Source organism: Oncorhynchus tshawytscha, linkage group LG30, assembly GCF_018296145.1.
Source record: "Oncorhynchus tshawytscha isolate Ot180627B linkage group LG30, Otsh_v2.0, whole genome shotgun sequence".
NCBI classification, from domain to species: Eukaryota; Metazoa; Chordata; class Actinopteri; order Salmoniformes; family Salmonidae; genus Oncorhynchus; species Oncorhynchus tshawytscha.
Genome location: NC_056458.1, coordinates 38,278,504 through 38,299,282, shown reverse-complemented (window position 1 = coordinate 38,299,282; position 20,779 = coordinate 38,278,504). Strand labels below are relative to the sequence as shown.

At 49.1% G+C, this 20,779-nt stretch overlaps 1 protein-coding gene across 9 annotated transcripts in view; it reads left to right on the top strand.

The window, feature by feature from the left end:
* Window positions 1-20,779, top strand: part of LOC112228329 (rap guanine nucleotide exchange factor 6) — a 163,469-nt gene that overhangs the window by 90,672 nt on the left and 52,018 nt on the right. For all 9 annotated transcript variants that reach the window (XM_042309538.1, XM_042309535.1, XM_042309533.1 and 6 more), the window contains 2 exons: window positions 16,478-16,609; window positions 19,877-20,054. In XM_042309538.1, coding sequence (XP_042165472.1) covers window positions 16,478-16,609; window positions 19,877-20,054 — 310 coding nt within the window. The remainder of the gene's footprint in view (window positions 1-16,477; window positions 16,610-19,876; window positions 20,055-20,779) is intronic.

The following is a 20,779-nucleotide window of genomic DNA, read 5'->3' as shown; positions in this document are numbered from 1 at the left end:
GATCTAGCTCCCTACCTACCTACCGATCTAGCTCCCTACCTACCTACTGACTTAGCTCCCTACCTACCTACTGACTTAGCTCCCTACCTACCTACTGACTTAGCTCCCTACCTATCTACCGACCTAGCTCCCTGCCCCCTGCCGACCTAGCTCCCTATCTACCTACTGACCTAGCTCCCTATCTACCTACTGACCTAGCTCCCTATCTACCTACTGACCTAGCTCCCTATCTACCTACTGACCTAGCTCCCTATCTACCTACTGACCTAGCTCCCTATCTACCTACCGACCTAGCTCCCTATCTACCTACTGACCTAGCTCCCTATCTACCTACTGACCTAGCTCCCTATCTACCTACTGACCTAGCTCCCTATCTACCTACTGACCTAGCTCCCTATCTACCTACTGACCTAGCTCCCTATCTACCTACTGACCTAGCTCCCTATCTACCTACTGACCTAGCTCCCTATCTACCTACCGACCTAGCTCCCTATCTACCTACTGACCTAGCTCCCTATCTACCTACTGACCTAGCTCCCTATCTACCTACCGACCTAGCTCCCTATCTACCTACTGACCTAGCTCCCTATCTACCTACCGACCTAGCTCCCTACCTCCCTACCGACCTAGCTCCCTACCTCCCTACTGACCTAGCTCCCTATCTACCTACTGACCTAGCTCCCTATCTACCTACTGACCTAGCTCCCTATCTACCTACTGACCTAGCTGGCCCTATCTACCTACTGACCTAGCTCCCTATCTACCTACTGACCTAGCTCCCTATCTACCTACTGACCTAGCTCCCTATCTACCTACTGACCTAGCTCCCTATCTACCTACTGACCTAGCTCCCTATCTACCTACTGACCTAGCTCCCTATCTACTTACCGACCTAGCTCCCTACTGACCTAGCTCCCTTACCTCCCTACCGACCTAGCTCCCTTACCTCCCTACCGACCTAGCTCCCTACCTACCTACTGACCTAGCTCCCTATCTACCTACTGACCTAGCTCCCTATCTACCTACCGACCTAGCTCCCTATCTACCTACTGACCTAGCTCCCTTACCTCCCTACCGACCTAGCTCCCTTACCTCCCTACTGACCTAGCTCCCTACTGACCTAGCTCCCTATCTACCTACTGACCTAGCTCCCTATCTACCTACTGACCTAGCTCCCTATCTACCTACTGACCTAGCTCCCTATCTACCTACTGACCTAGCTCCCTATCTACCTACTGACCTAGCTCCCTACCTACCTACTGACTTAGCTCCCTACCTACCTACTGACTTAGCTCCCTACCTACCTACTGACTTAGCTCCCTACCTATCTACCGACCTAGCTCCCTGCCCCCTGCCGACCTAGCTCCCCATCTACCTACTGACCTAGCTCCCTATCTACCTACTGACCTAGCTCCCTATCTACCTACTGACCTAGCTCCCTATCTACCTACCGACCTAGCTCCCTATCTACCTACCGACCTAGCTCCCTATCTACCTACTGACCTAGCTCCCTATCTACCTACTGACCTAGCTCCCTATCTACCTACTGACCTAGCTCCCTATCTACCTACCGACCTAGCTCCCTATCTACCTACTGACCTAGCTCCCTATCTACCTACCGACCTAGCTCCCTATCTACCTACTGACCTAGCTCCCTATCTACCTACCGACCTAGCTCCCTACCTCCCTACCGACCTAGCTCCCTACCTCCCTACTGACCTAGCTCCCTATCTACCTACTGACCTAGCTCCCTATCTACCTACTGACCTAGCTCCCTATCTACCTACTGACCTAGCTCCCTATCTACCTACTGACCTAGCTCCCTATCTACCTACCGACCTAGCTCCCTATCTACCTACCGACCTAGCTCCCTATCTACCTACCGACCTAGCTCCCTATCTACCTACCGACCTAGCTCCCTATCTACCTACCGACCTAGCTCCCTATCTACCTACCGACCTAGCTCCCTATCTACCTACTGACCTAGCTCCCTATCTACCTACTGACCTAGCTCCCTATCTACCTACCGACCTAGCTCCCTACCTCCCTACCGACCTAGCTCCCTACCTCCCTACTGACCTAGCTCCCTATCTGCCTACTGACCTAGCTCCCTATCTACCTACTGACCTAGCTCCCTATCTACCTACTGACCTAGCTCCCTATCTACCTACTGACCTAGCTCCCTATCTACCTACTGACCTAGCTCCTATCTACCTACCGACCTAGCTCCCTATCTACCTACTGACCTAGCTCCCTATCTACCTACTGACCTAGCTCCCTATCTACCTACTGACCTAGCTCCCTATCTACTTACCGACCTAGCTCCCTACTGACCTAGCTCCCTTACCTCCCTACCGACCTAGCTCCCTTACCTCCCTACCGACCTAGCTCCCTACCTACCTACTGACCTAGCTCCCTATCTACCTACTGACCTAGCTCCCTATCTACCTACTGACCTAGCTCCCTATCTACCTACTGACCTAGCTCCCTATCTACCTACCGACCTAGCTCCCTACCTCCCTACCGACCTAGCTCCCTACCTCCCTACTGACCTAGCTCCCTATCTGCCTACTGACCTAGCTCCCTATCTACCTACTGACCTAGCTCCCTATCTACCTACTGACCTAGCTCCCTATCTACCTACTGACCTAGCTCCCTATCTACCTACTGACCTAGCTCCCTATCTACCTACCGACCTAGCTCCCTATCTACCTACTGACCTAGCTCCCTATCTACCTACTGACCTAGCTCCCTATCTACCTACTGACCTAGCTCCCTATCTACTTACCGACCTAGCTCCCTACTGACCTAGCTCCCTTACCTCCCTACCGACCTAGCTCCCTTACCTCCCTACCGACCTAGCTCCCTATCTACCTACTGACCTAGCTCCCTATCTACCTACCGACCTAGCTCCCTATCTACCTACCGACCTAGCTCCCTATCTACCTACCGACCTAGCTCCCTGTCTACCTACCGACCTAGCTCCCTAGCTCCCTACCTCCCTACCTCCCTGAACGTGGTGTTGCAGAAACTGTTTGCAGAGAAAAGAGCATATTTCTCGTATTGCTAGATGTTGACTTTGTATGTTACTCTCTAGCGTTACATAATGTTGTGAGAACCGTGTATCCTCTCTAGCCTTGTCACCATTATCATGCAGAAGAACTTACCTGATACTGCACTACACTGCAATATTAAAGCCATATCCAGCTCAGCTTTATTTATGTTTTTATCTTTTGAAACAGATAGCTAGTAGCATTCGAAAAACACTAGCCATATCTCTGGTCTGTGTAATTACTGTCCGTTACATGTGATGGTGAGCATTGTTGAGTACTCTGATCTGTGCCTGTCCCAAATGGCACCCTGTTCCCTATATAATGCACTTCTTTTGATGCCTACCGGCCCTGGTCAAAAGTAGTGCACTAAGTAGGGAGTAGGGTGCCATTTTGGGAAATAGACCTGGTCAAACTCTTCATTGGTATGACCACTGTGCTGCTAGGGCTGCTGCTGCCATTATGGGACCAAATGGCCTGAGAATACTGAGTCTTCTCATGGTGGAGCCCCACAGACATGCTTACTGCAGATGATCCCATTACTAGCCATCCCCCTGAAACACACACACAGCTCCTCTCCAGTCCCACAGCTCTGTCAGTGATGTGGCCCCTCCCCAGTCCCACAGCTCTGTCAGTGATGTGGCCCCTCCCCAGTCCCACAGCTCTAATGTCAGTGATGTGGCCCCTCCCCAGTCCCACAGCTCTAATGTCAGTGATGTGGCCCCTCCCCAGACCCACAGCTCTAATATCAGTGATGTGGCCCCTCCCCAGACCCACAGCTCTAATATCAGTGATGTGGCCCCTCCCCAGTCCCACAGCTCTAATGTCAGTGATGTGGCCCCTCTCCAGACCCACAGCTCTAATGTCAGTGATGTGGCCCCTCCCCAGACCCACAGCTCTAATGTCAGTGATGTGGCCCCTCTCCAGACACACAGCTCTAATGTCAGTGATGTGCCCCCCAGTCCCACAGCTCTAATGTCAGTGATGTGGCCCCTCCCCAGTCCCACAGCTCTAATGTCAGTGATGTGGCCCCTCTCCAGACCCACAGCTCTAATGTCAGTGATGTGGCCCCTCCCCAGTCCCACAGCTCTAATGTCAGTGATGTGGCCCCTCTCCAGACCCACAGCTCTAATGTCAGTGATGTGGCCCCTCCCCAGACCACAGCTCTAATATCAGTGATGTGGCCCCTCCCCAGTCCCACAGCTCTAATGTCAGTGATGTGGCCCCTCCCCAGACCCACAGCTCTAATATCAGTGATGTGGCCCCTCCCCAGTCCCACAGCTCTAATATCAGTGATGTGGCCCCACCCCAGTCCCACAGCTCTAATGTCAGTGATGTGGCCCCTCCCCAGTCCCACAGCTCTAATATCAGTGATGTGGCCCCTCCCCAGTCCCACAGCTCTAATGTCAGTGATGTGGCCCCTCTCCAGACCCACAGCTCTAATGTCAGTGATGTGGCCCCTCCCCAGACCCACAGCTCTAATGTCAGTGATGTGGCCCCTCTCCAGACACACAGCTCTAATGTCAGTGATGTGGCCCCTCCCCAGTCCCACAGCTCTAATGTCAGTGATGTGGCCCCTCCCCAGTCCCACAGCTCTAATGTCAGTGATGTGGCCCCTCTCCAGACCCACAGCTCTAATGTCAGTGATGTGGCCCCTCCCCAGTCCCACAGCTCTAATGTCAGTGATGTGGCCCCTCTCCAGACCCACAGCTCTAATGTCAGTGATGTGGCCCCTCCCCAGACCACAGCTCTAATATCAGTGATGTGGCCCCTCCCCAGTCCCACAGCTCTAATGTCAGTGATGTGGCCCCTCCCCAGACCCACAGCTCTAATATCAGTGATGTGGCCCCTCCCCAGTCCCACAGCTCTAATATCAGTGATGTGTCCCCTCCCCAGTCCCACAGCTCTAATGTCAGTGATGTGGCCCCTCTCCAGACCCACAGCTCTAATGTCAGTGATGTGGCCCCTCCCCAGACCCACAGCTCTAATGTCAGTGATGTGGCCCCTCTCCAGACCCACAGCTCTAATGTCAGTGATGTGGCCCCTCCCCAGACCCACAGCTCTAATGTCAGTGATGTGGCCCCTCTCCAGACCCACAGCTCTAATGTCAGTGATGTGGCCCCTCCCCAGTCCCACAGCTCTAATGTCAGTGATGTGGCCCCTCTCCAGACCCACAGCTCTAATGTCAGTGATGTGGCCCCTCCCCAGACCACAGCTCTAATATCAGTGATGTGGCCCCTCCCCAGTCCCACAGCTCTAATGTCAGTGATGTGGCCCCTCCCCAGACCCACAGCTCTAATATCAGTGATGTGGCCCCTCCCCAGTCCCACAGCTCTAATATCAGTGATGTGTCCCCTCCCCAGTCCCACAGCTCTAATGTCAGTGATGTGGCCCCCTCCAGACCCACAGCTCTAATGTCAGTGATGTGGCCCCTCCCCAGACCCACAGCTCTAATGTCAGTGATGTGGCCCCTCTCCAGACCCACAGCTCTAATGTCAGTGATGTGGCCCCTCTCCAGACCCACAGCTCTAATGTCAGTGATGTGGCCCCTCCCCAGACCCACAGCTCTAATGTCAGTGATGTGGCCCCTGCCCAGACCCACAGCTCTGTCAGTGATGTGGCCCAGACCCAGGTGCTATTGATTTTTCCACCACTGGGTATTCATAGGCGGCTTTTTTCAAGGGTATTTATATATACAAGCAGGGGTGGCAGTGTGCCTGTCCTTCCAGGCAGATTGAGTTTGAGAAATCTCTTTAGCTATCTTTTAATGTTTTATTTCACCTTTATTTAACCAGGTAGGCTAGTTGAGAACAAGTTCTTATTTACAACTGCGACCTGGCCAAGAATAAAGCAATTCGACCCATACAACAACAGAGTTACACATGGAATAAACAAACATACAGTCAATAATACAGTAGAAAAAGTATATATACAGTGTGTGCAAATGAGGTGAGATAAGTGAGGTAAGGCAATAAATAGGCCATTGTGGTGAAGAAATTACAATATAGCAATTACTGGAGTGATTGATGTGCAGAAGATGAATGTGCAAGTAGAGATACTAGAGGTGCAAAGGAGCAAGATAAATGAATACAGTATCTGCTTGTTCCTGCAGGGTTTCACATAGTAGTTCACTGATCCTGGAGGTTAAGCCTGTATGAGCCTGTACACCCAACCACCGCTTACAGCCTGGTTTCAGTTAAACCAATAACAACTTGTTAAACCAATAACTGTAAAGCTATGTCCATCAACACTGTTAGTTTGGACTCCACACTAAGCTGTCAGACGGTACTCCCTTTGCCCCAATGTTTTCCACCATCTGGAGGAGCCAGAGGACGTTGCCAACTGTAGATGACACGGTCCAGAACCAGCAATAACACAGGAGAACTAAAGGGTGTGGCTGGCAGACTGCAGCCCCTGCAGGCTGGACCCCCCTGTTTCAGTCCGGTGGTCTCTCCCTGGGTCTGTTGTTATTGTACATGGTGGGGGGTGGAGCAGGGTAGGAGGGCAGGAAGCATCTGTGAGGAGAAGGGGGCAGGAGGAGGGGGGGGGGGCTAACCCTCAGTGGATTTGGTGGTCGGTGTTAACCAGTGTTTAGCCTTCTGTGTCCTTCAGTTGGGTAGCATTTTTACCATGGCCGTCTTTACTGAAAGCCCCTGACAGGGCCACCTTCCCCTCCATCACACCTTCCTGTTTCTAACAGCACCTAGCACAGTGAGGCAGGCTGGGGCCCATTTTCTCTCTCTTCTGTCTGTCTGTCTCTCCTTCTGTTACTCTGTCTCAGTGCTGTTTGAGTATGGTACACATGCCAGGGGAGAGGGAGGCAGTCTGCTACAGGTGTGTCAAGCCCCCCTATAAATATTAATGTCCCAGACATATACATCAAACCTCCCTGGCAGAGACCTGGACCCATCCCTCTGATACGGAGCACATCCCCACCCTGAAATCAATTAATTAGGTATTTTTAATAAATAACCATTCCTCAAGAGGGCTTTAGAGTTTTGACCTGCTGTAATTCTCTCACTCCAACTAGCAGAGAGGGTAAATTAATTGATTTATGTAATGTCTTTAAACCTGTACACACACAGAAGTGGCTCCCACTAATTACAATTGGGTGATTTAGGATGGCCTTGGCAGGACGATTAAACCTGGATGGCTCCTTATACTATTAGTCACTGTCTCCCTGAGAAGGAGACACAGACAGCGTCAGCAGTAGACTGTTGTCGTGCCTGTTTTTCTGTCCTGGCTGCCACTCTGACTACATCCTCTGTCTGGAGCAAAAGTCCCAGCTAGCTGGCGGGGCCAGTGTCAGCACCACGCCACCACTCAACATCCTGGCTGTCACAATACTGTCACTACCTACTGGAGTAATTACAGCCATTCCTCCTCAGTTTACATTCTGTTGCAACACAGGAAGGGTGGTGATTCAACTCTTTGGTATCTCTTTAGGACCGGGAACATCATCGCTAAAATAGTCTTAACTAAAACATTCTCATCCTATTTCCTTTTTTGGTTCCAGAATGACAGTCTGATGTGTGACACGTGCTAGCCTAGATGCCACCTCAACAAGGAGCAGTGAAATGAATTGTGACACACTCAACTTTCATTATTAGTTATTTGGTCTGGCATCATGCTTATGCTGTTGGCTCTGATTTGTGCGTTGGCATAAAACCAAAGAGAGTAACTACCTAGTCCTTTGACTGTCATCATTATGTATGAGGTGGAGGGAGATAAGGGTCTTCACCCGGCAGCCTTTTCTCTTCTCCCTGTGTGTGTCGAGCTCACTCTGTCTCTCGCTCTCTGTCACGCTCGCACTCTGTCTCGCTTGCTCTGTCACTTGCTCTCTGTCGTGCTCGCCCTCTCGCTCGCTCTGTCTCGCTCGCTCTCTCCCTCTCGCGCTCGCTCTCTGTCGCGCTCGCTCTGTCGCGCTCGCACTCTGTCGCGCTCGCACTCTGTCGCGCTCGCACTCTGTCGCGCTCGCACTCTGTCGCGCTCGCTCTCTCTCACTCCCCCCCCGCCTCACCTTTGTACTTGTCACCTTCAAATCCAACTTAAATGAATTTACGTCTCTCAATTTCCTGCAATCTCATCTGCAAGAGCCCCATGCATGTTACTACAGAGGTGGGGGTTCTGTAAAGATAATATTCTCCCTCCCTCGCTTGCCCTCTGTCTCCTCCACTCCCTGGACTGTATCTTGATGTAGACTTTTCGTTCACAGTACTGCTCTTGTGTGTTTGAGTGCAGAAGGCGCTTTGGGAGAGAGGAGGGGGTCAGGGTGAGGTCAGGGTGTGTTAGTGAGTGGAGGTGGGGATAATCTCAGGGTGGGCTGGTTCACAGAGAGTTTGTGTGAGAGCAATGCAGTGCTGCTATGTCCCCTGTACCTCTAACACCATTAAGCCAACCACTGGACTAATTTGTGTGTGTGCGCGCTAGTGCTTCTCTGAGTGTGCGCTAGGCTTGGGCGGTGTATCGTGTATATAGAGGTATTTTGAAATAAGTGGGAGTGTGTATATTTATTTATTTATTTATTTGGGGCGTTTTGGGGCTCCCGGCATGGCTTATAACTAAGTTGGCTATCTAAGATGGGCCAAATGTAAATGATTTCCAGCTCAGGGCTCCAACTAGGCATTGGTTTGTTAACATACTAGCTAAGTGGCTTGTTTGAAAGATCAAGCTTCTTCGCTACAGCAGACGTTCAGTCCCCTGCTGGATTAAGATCCCGGTTGCCTACATTTTTTGTTTTGTGTGTCAAAAAACAAATCCAAATCTATTAAAAGAAATGGCACCCCTTGTGTGCACTGCCGATAATACCGTGTACCCCTGTAGGGTATAGGAGCAGTATGAAAATCTGCATACTGCCCTTCCCTAGTGAGTTTATGTGCTGGCCTCTGGCTACACTCATTTGGCGCCATTTTGTTTGATCCCGTGAGTGGAAGAGGGCATTCTCTAAATCAAGATGGAATGGATTGACTCTGACATCAAAGGAGAACTACGGTGTGTGTATTCTTGTTTCTCAACTTGTTGGCTTTTTAACAGTTGTGTAACTGGCTGATATACTGAAGATGACGCTCTTTCTCAGTGTGTTGGTGTGTTTAAAAAAAAATTGAGGTTATGACATGAACTAAATTGCATTAACAATGAGGCTATTTGCCCAGTGGTTGGCACATTGATTGGTTCTTGAGTTGAGTATTGCCATGCCTGTTTGGCGGTGCTGCCATCTGCAGGCCATTGAAGTCCATGCCATGTCCCTATCTAATGTGATGTGATATGTTGGCATCATTACTTACTCAGACATCGTGTACAGATGTTCTAATTTAGGGAGCATGCCAACTTCTATAGGATATTTATTTATGTCTTTCTGGATTCCATCCATTCACTCATGATTTGTTTATCTGGAAATTCATTTCTACAACCATCTCTTTCAGTGTGTACTCATTTGTGTCATCCAGTATAACTCAGTAGTTATTGGTCCATAATACGTCTGTACTAATTAGAACAATCAAGACTTAGCTAAAGGACACCTCCTCTACTCAAATAGAATGCATAATGACTGGTGTCCCAGTACAGGACCCAGTGTTTGAGATTCAGCTCGGTGTTTAGTCCACCTCCAGTGCCATTAAAGGGATACTTTGGGATTTTGACCGAAGCCCTTTATCTACTTCCCCAGTCATATGTGACCGACCGGCTCAAATCGGTCTTATGTAGCAAAATATATATATTATCGGATAAAATTGTATGTAATGCACTACAGTTGAGGAACAATGGGAAAGTTGATAAACGTGTTAACTCAGTTTTGAGAAAATGGCCTTTGAATGGTTTGGTACTACTATCAGAGAGCCTGTCTTTGTCTACACCCATTCATCATCGTTCACATCCACTTTAGTCCACCCATCTCTTTAAGGGTTGATCCGAATGTACTAACAGCACCCAAGCTAACTTGCTAGCTACTTCCAGACAGCTAAGTGAGAGAGAACAGCTCACTGAACATTACTCAGGCTGTTATGTTATCCAGAGCGTTGGTGACTGCAACTGTGCTGTCAGATTATCCGTCCGTAAATTCAGAGCGTTTCGCCTTCAGAGCGCACACTGGACGCTCTGGCTGACTGATGTTTACTGACACCGGTCATGTTCAACGGGTGTTGAGTGTTTGTAAATTCATCAGTTATTCTGAGCTCTCTGGCACACAGACGAGAGCGCTCTGTAATCTGAGTAGATTGCCAGACTGCATTTATGAATGCACCCGAAATGGTTACTTGCATAGTGGAGTCTTTTGGTAAGACGTAGCGAACTAGGTAAACAATGAACCATAATCCCAACGCATGACGTTACTACCCTGTATGAATTTGCAGGTAGCTAACCTACCAGGATATCATTTGTATGTCTGTGTCCAGTATGAAGGAAGTTAGAGGGTGTTTTGCAAGCCAATGCTAACTACCGTTAGCGCAATGACTGGAAGTCTGTTGACGTAGACTGTCATTATACTAAAGCTAGTTAGCAATTGCGCTAGCCCTAGTTAGCCACTTCCTTCAAACTGCACACCACAGGAGGTCAGTGGGGAGGACGGGCTCATGGTAACGGCTGGAGTGGAATGGTATCAAACGTATCACACACTGTTTCCTTGTTTTTGATGCCATTCCATTTGCTCCGTTCCAGACATTATTATGAGCCGTCCTCCCCTCAGCAGCCTCCACTGCTGCAACGCAGAGACACAAATGGTAAACACAAGTTCATCTGACACTGGGGAAGTAGATAAACGGGCCTTATTGACAAAATCCCAAAGTATCCCTTTAAATTTGGCCTGGTAGGGTGTTGGCAGCCAGGAGTAACGCTCATTTTATTGATGTTAACATAATTCCTTTGGCTGCTTGGGTCTCGGGAAGGGAAGGAAAGCTGACAAGCTAGTGGAGTAATCGACTATATATATCAATAACCTGCTCTTTCTCTCTGAGTGCAGTCTGCAGCATTCTTCCCAGCCTGTCATTTACAACGGCGTTCATCTTGTGTGTCAGTCGGTCGGTCTCTCCTCACTTACTAGCAGAACACAGAGATCCACAGCTGGACGCTCTAATCTAACCCAACTGATTTGAGTTGGGATATTGATACATAAAACATGGAAATGGAGATCAGTTGTAACCAGTGTGTGTGTTTTGGAACGGTTCCGAGACGTTACATCTGAAATGCATCAATCTCCAATCTCCTGTTCAACTGATCATGGACATCCCTCCTGAAGCAGTGATTAAAGCGCCCGCCCTGCCGCCATGTGGGAGGAGGGAAAAGACAATCCTCCGGGTCACAGATGTTTGTCTGGGAGCGTATTTGACACTGGCGGGGAGGAGCAACATCTGGCCATGTGAATAGTTTAGATGGATGGCTCCAGTGACTGACGTCCTCTACAGTGTTATCATCAGAAGTACTTCCTTCTTAACCCCAAGCAGCCCAGCCCACCTCCAGGCTCACGTGTCTCTGTTTGGGAGGACTGCTCTACTCTGTGATAAAAGAAAAACATGTTAAGACCTCTCCTTCTGGTTTATTTCACTTTGAGATGTGAGGATTGCTTCTCTCCTGTCATACATGATGCAATGATTTGCCTCCAATGAAAGATGGAATAGAAATGGCTTGGATCTATGCATGTTGAATATGCCATACGTCCAGTATCTATAAATATGCTGACACTAGTCCTCCGTTGCTGTGGCGAGCTCAGCTCTGAAGCAGTTGAGGCATAATTGGGAAGCTCCACTATGTTTTAATGATGGAGCCCCTGCTGGGATCCTGTACCGGTGCGTTAGTGCTGCTGCGTCTACAACTGGCTGATTCTGGATCAGTGGCCTGTCTTTGTGAACCAGGGTCATTACTAACATCACACCTAAACATCTGCTTACAGCTTTATTCCAATCCCTGCGTCCCAAATGGCTGCCGCTTCCCTTTATAGTGCACTATAAAGGCCTCAGGGACGAGGGGAATGGCGGTTCAATCCCACAAAAAGTTCAGTAAAATATATCTCCTTTTCAAAGTAAGGTTATAATAAAGTGAATAAATTAGAAATGCTCTGTTGTGACTCCAATTTAGGTCTAGTCATAGTTTGGGCTTTTAGAGAGACGACTTAAATGATCAGTCCTGGCTCGCCTTGCGTTCCCTTGTTGATGTGATGGATTCACACAGCCAAAGGAATAAGACATTCATATTTAATCACCCCACACTGCTATCATTAATTCATGATCAGAACAGGAGGAGAACAGACAGTGGAAGGCGGGAGGGCATTGGCGTGCCATTAAGTAAAAGTTGGTGTGAAGTGTGAATTAGAGCCGTGAGACTGCAGCAATTAGCGAGGTCTTCCTTTTCATTGGCCCGTTTGTCCCCCCCGGCGGCCTCATTAGCCAATCCCGTCCTCCCATGGCCTCTCATGTCATCATCAGACTCCATCCCCAGGATGAAAGACTTTGATTGCCATGCCATGCCATGTAACATCAACACCCGACCTAGTGTCACCACTGTTTCTGATTGCCATGTTGATAACGGCGTTGTTGTTGTTTGATGTTGGGAGTTTTAACCAGAGTGGTTGGAGCATTGAGATCCTAAATGTTATGGCTTTTGAGGCCATGATAATGGATATATACATTTGTTTTCTTCTCTGGGAATCTGATAGATTTGTTAAATTGATAAATCTCTGGCCTGCATCCTTGTCTGAAACCTGACCCCATCGTAAAGGAATCAATATTGACCCACTTGGCTGTGGAATAAACAGAATGAGCGACCCGTTTAGCTCGTTGAGAGGGAGAGTCTGTTCTAACCGGCCGCTGTATGACTTGAAACACTTTTCATTTTAGTTATGGCACCTTTGGTTGCTGTTGTCAATATCAACTGCAGCTGGGGACGCCCCTCATGTTGGTGCCAGTTGAGCTGTAAGTGGAAGAAGATTTGCACTTACAGCCCCAGTGTAATGGGAAATGGATTTTAGTTGAATAGGAGTGGATGTGTCCAGATGAGAATGCTTGTGGTTTTGGTTGTGATTTTCTGACTGAGCTGTGGAGAAGTGTTACATTATTCACGGTTAAGCTACACTCTGACCACCCTATCTGCACACCTTCACCCTGGGGATCCTGAGTGGCACAGTGGCTTAAGGCACTGCATCACAGTGCTAGAGGTGTTACTACATACACCCTGATTCAAATCCAGGCTGTAGTCCATAGGGCATCGCTTGACCCAGCGTCATCTGGGTTTGGCCCAGCATCGTCTGGGTTTGGCCAGTGCAGGCCATCATTGTAAATAAGAATGTGTTCTTAACTGACTTGCCTAGTTAAATAAAGGTTCAAGTTTTTTTAAACTCCAGCTTCGGCCTTGCTCTCTCCATAGGACCGAGGTGGGGAGCCCAGCCCATCTAGGAGACAGCATTTGTCTAACCTAATTGTCAGTGTGGGATTTTTCCAGCTCCACCTAGGTGTTATTGTGTTCAGGGTCATTCTCATGACTGCAACCAGCTCTCCTGTCTCCTAGTCCAGCCTGTGTTTTATCTTGTGTATGGTATAGAGGTTGGAGGATGGACTCTCCCCAGTCCCCTGTGGAGGGATGGGTTAAGGGGTTGTAAGTTGGTGCGACTGCCCAGCCCCCACCAGTACGTAGTGTAGACTGAACTTGTTTAATATTGCATGGTGGCACGGAGATGGGTCCAGTGCCAGCGTTGGGCGGGTGGCTTGTTGTCTGGCTGGTAGAGGTGGCCATGGAGGTGTGAGGCAGGTTCACCCACTGTCTACGCAACCAGACTAGCTCCCTCACCCGCCTCAGGCTGGTAAGACCTGGGAACACTGGACTGAGTTGGTAGAATACCTGATCGATGTGATATAGAAGCTGAACTGGTCACATTGACTGTGTGTGGTTAGGTTGTTAGCAGGGCATTGGTTAGCAGGGCATTGGTTAACAGGGCTTTGGTGGCTGCTCTTTGTCTGTTTTGGATGTGGTGTCTTGAGTCTCTCATTGATGGGATGGTTTCTTGGTTGGTTATTGAAACACTGAGCTGTTGTAACATTATCCAGGTTGACTGGAAGTTTAGTCCATCTACCATAGGTGAGGTGATCATTATTGACTGGTGTGTAGTAGTAGCTTATGGTTTAGAGAACAAACCTGCGTCCTGAATGGGAGCGAACCTGCGCCCTGAATGGGAGCGAACCTGCGCCCTGAATGGGAGCGAACCTGCGCCCTGAATGGGAGCGAACCTGCGCCCTGAAAGGGAGCGAACCTGCGCCCTGAATGGGAGCGAACCTGCGCCCTGAATGGGAGCGAACCTGCGCCCTGAATGGGACCTGCGCCCTGAATGGGAGCGAACCTGCGCCCTGAATGGGAGACCTGCGCCCTGAAACCTGCGCCCTGAATGGGAGCGAACCTGCGCCCTGAATGGGAGCGAACCTGCGCCCTGAATGGGAGCGAACCTGCGCCCTGAATGGGAGCGAACCTGCGCCCTGAAAGGGAGTGACGGAAGTTGTACATTTTTCTTTCAATTACAGTTTATTTTCAGTGATCCTCATCTCACAAAAAGCTTGTTTCTCTTAAATGTTGTGCACATTTTTGTTTACATCCCTGTTAGTGAGCATTTTGTCCTTTGCCAAGATAATCCATCCACCTGACAGGTGTGGCATATCAAAAAGCTGTTCATTACACAGGTGCACCTTGTACTGGGGGACAATAAAAGGCCACTGTAAAATGTGCAGTTTTGTCACGCAACACAATGCCACAGAGGTCTGAAGTTCTGAGGAAGCATACAATAAGCATGCTGACTGCAGTAATGTCCAACAGAACTGTTGCCAAATAATTGAATGTTAATTCCTCTACCATAAGCCACCTCCAACCTACGTCCACCCGGCCTCACAACTGCAGACCACTTGTATGGCATCGTGTGGGTGAGCGGTTTGCTGTTGTCAACGTTATGAACAGAGTGCCCCATGGTGGCTGTGGGGTTATGGTATGGGTAGGCATAAGCTATGGACAATGAACACAATTACATTTTATCAATGTCAATTTGAACACACAGAGATACCGTGATGAGATCCTGAGGTCCATTGTCTTGCCATTCATCCATCACCTCATGTTTCAGCAAGATCATTTCTCAAGGATCTGTACACAATTCCTGGAAGTTCAAAATGTACCAGTTCTTCCATGGCCTGCGTACTTACCAGACATGTCACCCGTTGTGCATGTTTGGGATGCTCTGGATCGACGTGTACGAAAGGCATGTTCCAGTTCCCGCCTAATATCTAGCAACTTTGCACAGCCATTGACGAGGAGTCGCTTCTGTCTGGTAACTCTACCATAAAGGCCTGATTGGTGGAGTGCTGCAGAGATGGTTGTCCTTCTGGAAGGTTCTCCCATCTCCACAGAGGAACTCTGGAGCTCCTTCAGAGTGAACATCGGGGTCTTGGTCACCTCCCTGACCAAGGCCCTTTCTCCCTGATTGCTCAGTTCGGCTGGGCAGACAGCTCTAGAAAGAGTCTTGGTGATTCCAAACATCTTCCATTTAAGAATGATGGAGGCCTCTGCGTTCATAGTAACCTCCAATGCTGCAGAAATATTTTGTTACCCTTCCCCAGAATTGTGCCTCGACACAATCCTGTCTCGGAGCTCTATGGACAATTCCTTCGACCTCATGGCTTGGTTTTTGCTCTGACATGCGCTGTCAGCTGTGAGACCTTATATAAACAGGTGTGTGCCTTTCCAAATCATGTCACATCAATTTAATTTACAACAGGTGGACTCCAATCAAGTTGTAGAAATATCTCAAGGATGATCAGTGGAAGCAGGATGCACCTGAGCTCAACTTCGAGTCTCGTAGCAAAGGGTCTGAATACTGATTTACATGAGGTATTTCCTTTTGCTTTGTCATTATGGGTGATTGTGTGTAGTTTGAGAATGATTTTTATTTCTTCAATCCATTTAGAATAAGGCTGTAACAAAAGAAAAGTAAAAGGGTGTGAATACTTTCCAAATACACTTATTTATTTATTCTTGTGTGGAATTTCATTGTTGGACATAAAAGCCTGTTAAAAAAATAATCACCAGGAAATCAGCTCCAAGTGATTTTATTTGAAGAAATCTGTACCCAATTATTCCCACACATAGTAGAGACACGGCGTCATCGTATACAGATATTAAATTATTCTTTTAGCAAACATATCTGTTTAGGCTTCTTGCAGTCTACAAATTATTAGTCATTATGTTCCTGCCCTCCGACCATCCGCTCATGAAACAATTCTTCCCTCTGCTGAATCTAGTTGATCGCTTCTGTCTCTCTCTGTCTCTCTCTGTCTCTCTGTCTCTCTGTATACAGTGTTTTCACCCGCGTGCCGTGTGTGTCTGTCTACAGTGTGTGTTCACCCGCATGCCGTGCGCGTGTGTCCTGTGATATTAACAGCCGTCCTGCTCTCTTCCTGTGTGTGTCTGAGCAGCTTCCTGGAGACCTAAACAAGATGCACCTTACAGACCACCCCCACAGCCAGGGGATCCACGTGCCACCCAGCCAATCCGGATGCAGTATCACCAGCGACTCGGGGAGCAGTAGCCTATCAGACATCTACCAGGTAGCCGATACACTATTTCACCATTCACAAACTGAGCTGACGTAGTATACGTATAACCTCACCTTTCCTTTGAAGTTCCATTGTTCTGTTTCACTAATGCTCCTAGCCTTTTGTTCTCTCAATACTGTTTGACTTTGAATTCGGTCAATGCTCCATGGCTTTCCTGCTTGTAAAGGAGGAAGGATGGAAAGTTGTGGACGTTACCATTTCAGAGGCTTTCCCCAGCTCCACTGACCCAGCCCTCCCCACGCTCCATGTAGCCCTCTTTTTGCCCGCCCTCATCCCATTCCTCACTCTTTCTCCCTGCCCTCTCTCCACCTCTCTCCCCCTGCCCTCTCTCCACCTCTCTCCCCCTGCCCTCTCTCCACCTCTCTCCCCTGCCCTCTCTCCACCTCTCTCCCCCTGCCCTCTCTCCACCTCTCTCCCCCTGCCCTCTCTCCACCTCTCTCCCCCTGCCCTCTCTCCACCTCACTCCCCCTGCCCTCTCTCCACCTCTCTCCCCCTGCCCTCTCTCCACCTCTCTCCCCCTGCTCTCTCTCCACCTCTCTCCCCCTGCCCTCTCTCCACCTCTCTCCCCCTGCCCTCTCTCCACCTCTCTCCCCCCCCTCTCTCCACCTCTCTCCCCCTGCCCTCTCTCCACCTCTCTCCCCCTCTCTCCCCTGCTCCCCCTGCCCTCTCTCCACCTCTCTCCACCTGCTTTTCCAGTTCAATGGAACATGTCCTCTCCTCCCATCCATCCAGGGTTGCTAATTATAGTGTGTGTTAGTTGGGTTTCCTGTGGTTCGAAGGGCCCCTCTCTCCTGTAGCGTTGTGTGCTAAAGGGCAGGGTGCACAGGACACAGACATACCTGCTCCCAGGACCTCAGACCCCTCCCTCCCCTCACTATTATATAAAATGTTCTAACCTCAGCTCCTGCACCTACCTCATCATTTGCATATACCTCTATATATCCCTAACCCCACCCCATCGCTAACCCCACCCCTACTCTTATTTTCTCTAACTCCAGGCCACCTTTAACCCACCATTACACAAACCTTCTCTCTCACCTTTAACCCACCATTACACAAACCTTCTCTCTCACCTTTAACCCACCATTACACATACCTTCTCTCTCACCTTTAACCCACCATTACACATACCTTCTCTCTCACCTTTAACCCACCATTACACATACCTTCTCTCTCACCTTTAACCCACCATTACACATACCTTCTCTCTCACCTTTAACCCACCATTACACATACTTTCTCTCTCACCTTTAACCCACCATTACACAAACCTTCTCTCTCACCTTTAACCCACCATTACACAAACCTTCTCTCTCACCTTTAACCCACCATTACACAAACCTTCTCTCTCACCTTTAACCCACCATTACACATACCTTCTCTCTCACCTTTAACCCACCATTACACAAACCTTCTCTCTCCCCTTTAACCCACCATTACACATACCTTCTCTCTCACCTTTAACCCACCATTACACATACCTTCTCTCTCACCGTTAACCCACCATTACACATACCTTCTCTCTCACCAACCAGATTGTTCTCTCCTCCCCATGGAGTCACCTGTCATTCATTTAGAGGAGCTCAGTCAGCTGTGTCCATAAATGTACGTTGGCAGTTGGTGAGTTTGTTTACAGCTTGTGTTTTTTTAAATGCTTGACCTCTCGTCCAGCCCTGAGCGGTGAGCTGCCATTCCACTCAGTCACTCTGGGCTGCAGTGTCTCTTTTCTCTTCCCTTCTCGATCTCTTCTCTCTCCCTGTCTCTGCGTGATTTGACGGGGTGTCTCTGGCTCAGTCCCCTGTGCAGCCAGCAGGAACTGATGTCCCTGTCAGTTTAGATTTGACCTGATTTGAGACCTGTATGGGCACAAAACGTCTCCCTCTTTCTGTGTCTCTCTCAGTCCCAAACCCACATGGAGACTGGCTCTCTGCGTCGCTCGTTGGCTCTCTGCGTCGCTCGTTGGCTCTCTGCGTCGCTCGTTGGCTCTCTGCGTCGCTCGTTGGCGCGCTGCGTCGCTCGTTGGCTCTCTGCGTCGCTCGTTGGCTCTCTGCGTCGCTGGCTCGTTGGCGCTGCGTCGCTCGTTGGCTCTCTGCGTCGCTCGTTGGCTCTCTGCGTCGCTCGTTGGCTCTCTGCGTCGCTCGTTGGCTCTCTGCGTCGCTCGTTGACTCTCTGCGTCGCTCGTTGGCTCTCTGCGTCGCTCGTTGGCTCTCTGCGTCGCTCGTTGGCTCTCTGCGTCGCTCGTTGGCTCTCTGCGTCGCTCGTTGGCTCTCTGCGTCTCGTTGGCTCTCTGCGTCTCGTTGGCTCTCTGCGTCGCTCGTTGGCTCTCTGCGTCGCTCGTTGGCTCTCTGCGTCGCTCGTTGGCTCTCTGCGTCGCTCGTTGGCTCTGCGTCGCTCGTTGCGTCTCTGTGTCGCTCGTTGGCTCTCTGCGTCTCTGTGTCGCTCGTTGGCTCTCTGCGTCGCTCGTTGGTTCTACACCGTCTCTGTACAGGCAGACTTTCTCTGTTTTACACCGTCTCTGTACAGGCAGACTTTCTCTGTTTTACACCGTCTCTGTACAGGCAGACTTTCTATGTCTCACACCGTCTCTGTTCAGGCAGACTTTCTCTGTTCTACACCGTCTCTGTACAGGCAGACTTTCTCTGTTTTACACCGTCTCTGTACAGGCAGACTTTCTCTGTTTTACACCGTCTCTGTTCAGGCAGACTTTCTCTGTCTCACACCGTCTCTGTTCAGGCAGACTTTCTCTGTCTCACACCGTCTCTGTTCAGGCAGACTTTCTCTGTCTCACACCGTCTCTTTTCAGGCAGACTTTCTCTGTCTCACACCGTCTCTGTTCAGGCAGACTTTCTCTATGTTTCATACTGTCTCTGTACAGGCAGACTTTCTCAGGTAACATTCTCTTATCTAGGATACATCCCATTTGATCCTGTCCACTTCCATTCCTGAAAGCACTGTAGAGCAGAGCAGGCAGGTTCAGTCTGTTACTGTGTACTAGAGGAGCGAATAGACAGATGGCCTTGAATATTTCTACAGTGACTGGGGAGCTGGTCACTTAACCTCAGGGTAGTGGGTTCAAATCCCAGTTGATCTGAGCACTCCGTAACCCTCGGCACCAGTTCATTCCAACCATCTGTCCAAACAGCATGGAAAATAGGAGCACTGTGAATAATTAGTGGTGTATGCATAATTCTTAGGGTTTGTTTTAAAAAAAAATTTGGTCTACGTTTAAAGAATAACCCATATCTGTCACCTCTGCAGGCTACAGAGAGTGACATGGGTGACGTGGACCTATCCGGGCTCCCGGAGGCAGCGGTGGACTCTGAGGAGGAGGAGGAGGATGAAGACCTGGAGAGGACGTCAGACACCCTGATTGGTAGAGACCTGGTCAGGGAGTGTCTGGAGAAAGACCCGGTGGACCGCAACGATGATGACATTGGTGGGCTTCTTGTGCACTCCTCCTTTTCCCTGAATACCCCTTTACCCTCTTTTAAATCAATACAAGGGGATTTATTGGTATGGGAAACATGTTTTCATTGCCAAAGCAAGTGAAATGGATAAACAAAAGTGAAATAACCAATAGAAAATGAATAGTAAAACGTTCCAAAGAATAAAGACATTTCAAATGGCACATTATGTATATATACAGTGTTGCAGCGATATGCAAATTGTTTCTCACTGGTTGCCCTGTACATCAAATCAAAGTTTATTTGTCACGTGCGCCGAATACAACAGTGAAATGCTTACTTACAGGCTCTATCCAATAGTGCGGAGGGGAAAAAAGGTGTGTGTGTGTGTGGATAAGTAAAGAAATAAAACAACAGTAAAAAGACATTTGAAAAAAGAATAGCAAGGCTTTATACAGACACCTGTTAGTCAGGCTGATTGAGGTAGTATGTACATGTAGATATGGTTAAAGTGACTATGCGTATATGATGAACAGAGAGTAGCAGAAGTGTAAAAAGAGGGGTTGGTGGGACACAATGCAGCATTGCGACAGTAATGTTTTTAATAGATTAATGTTGCATAGGATTACTTTTTTTTAAAATAATCTGAGCGGTAGATCTTATCTTGTATTTTGACTGTGATCTTCACTCCGCTGGACTGGAGGCTGCATGTTAACAGGGCGTAATGCCCCCTCAGAGTGAGAGAGTAGGACGCAGG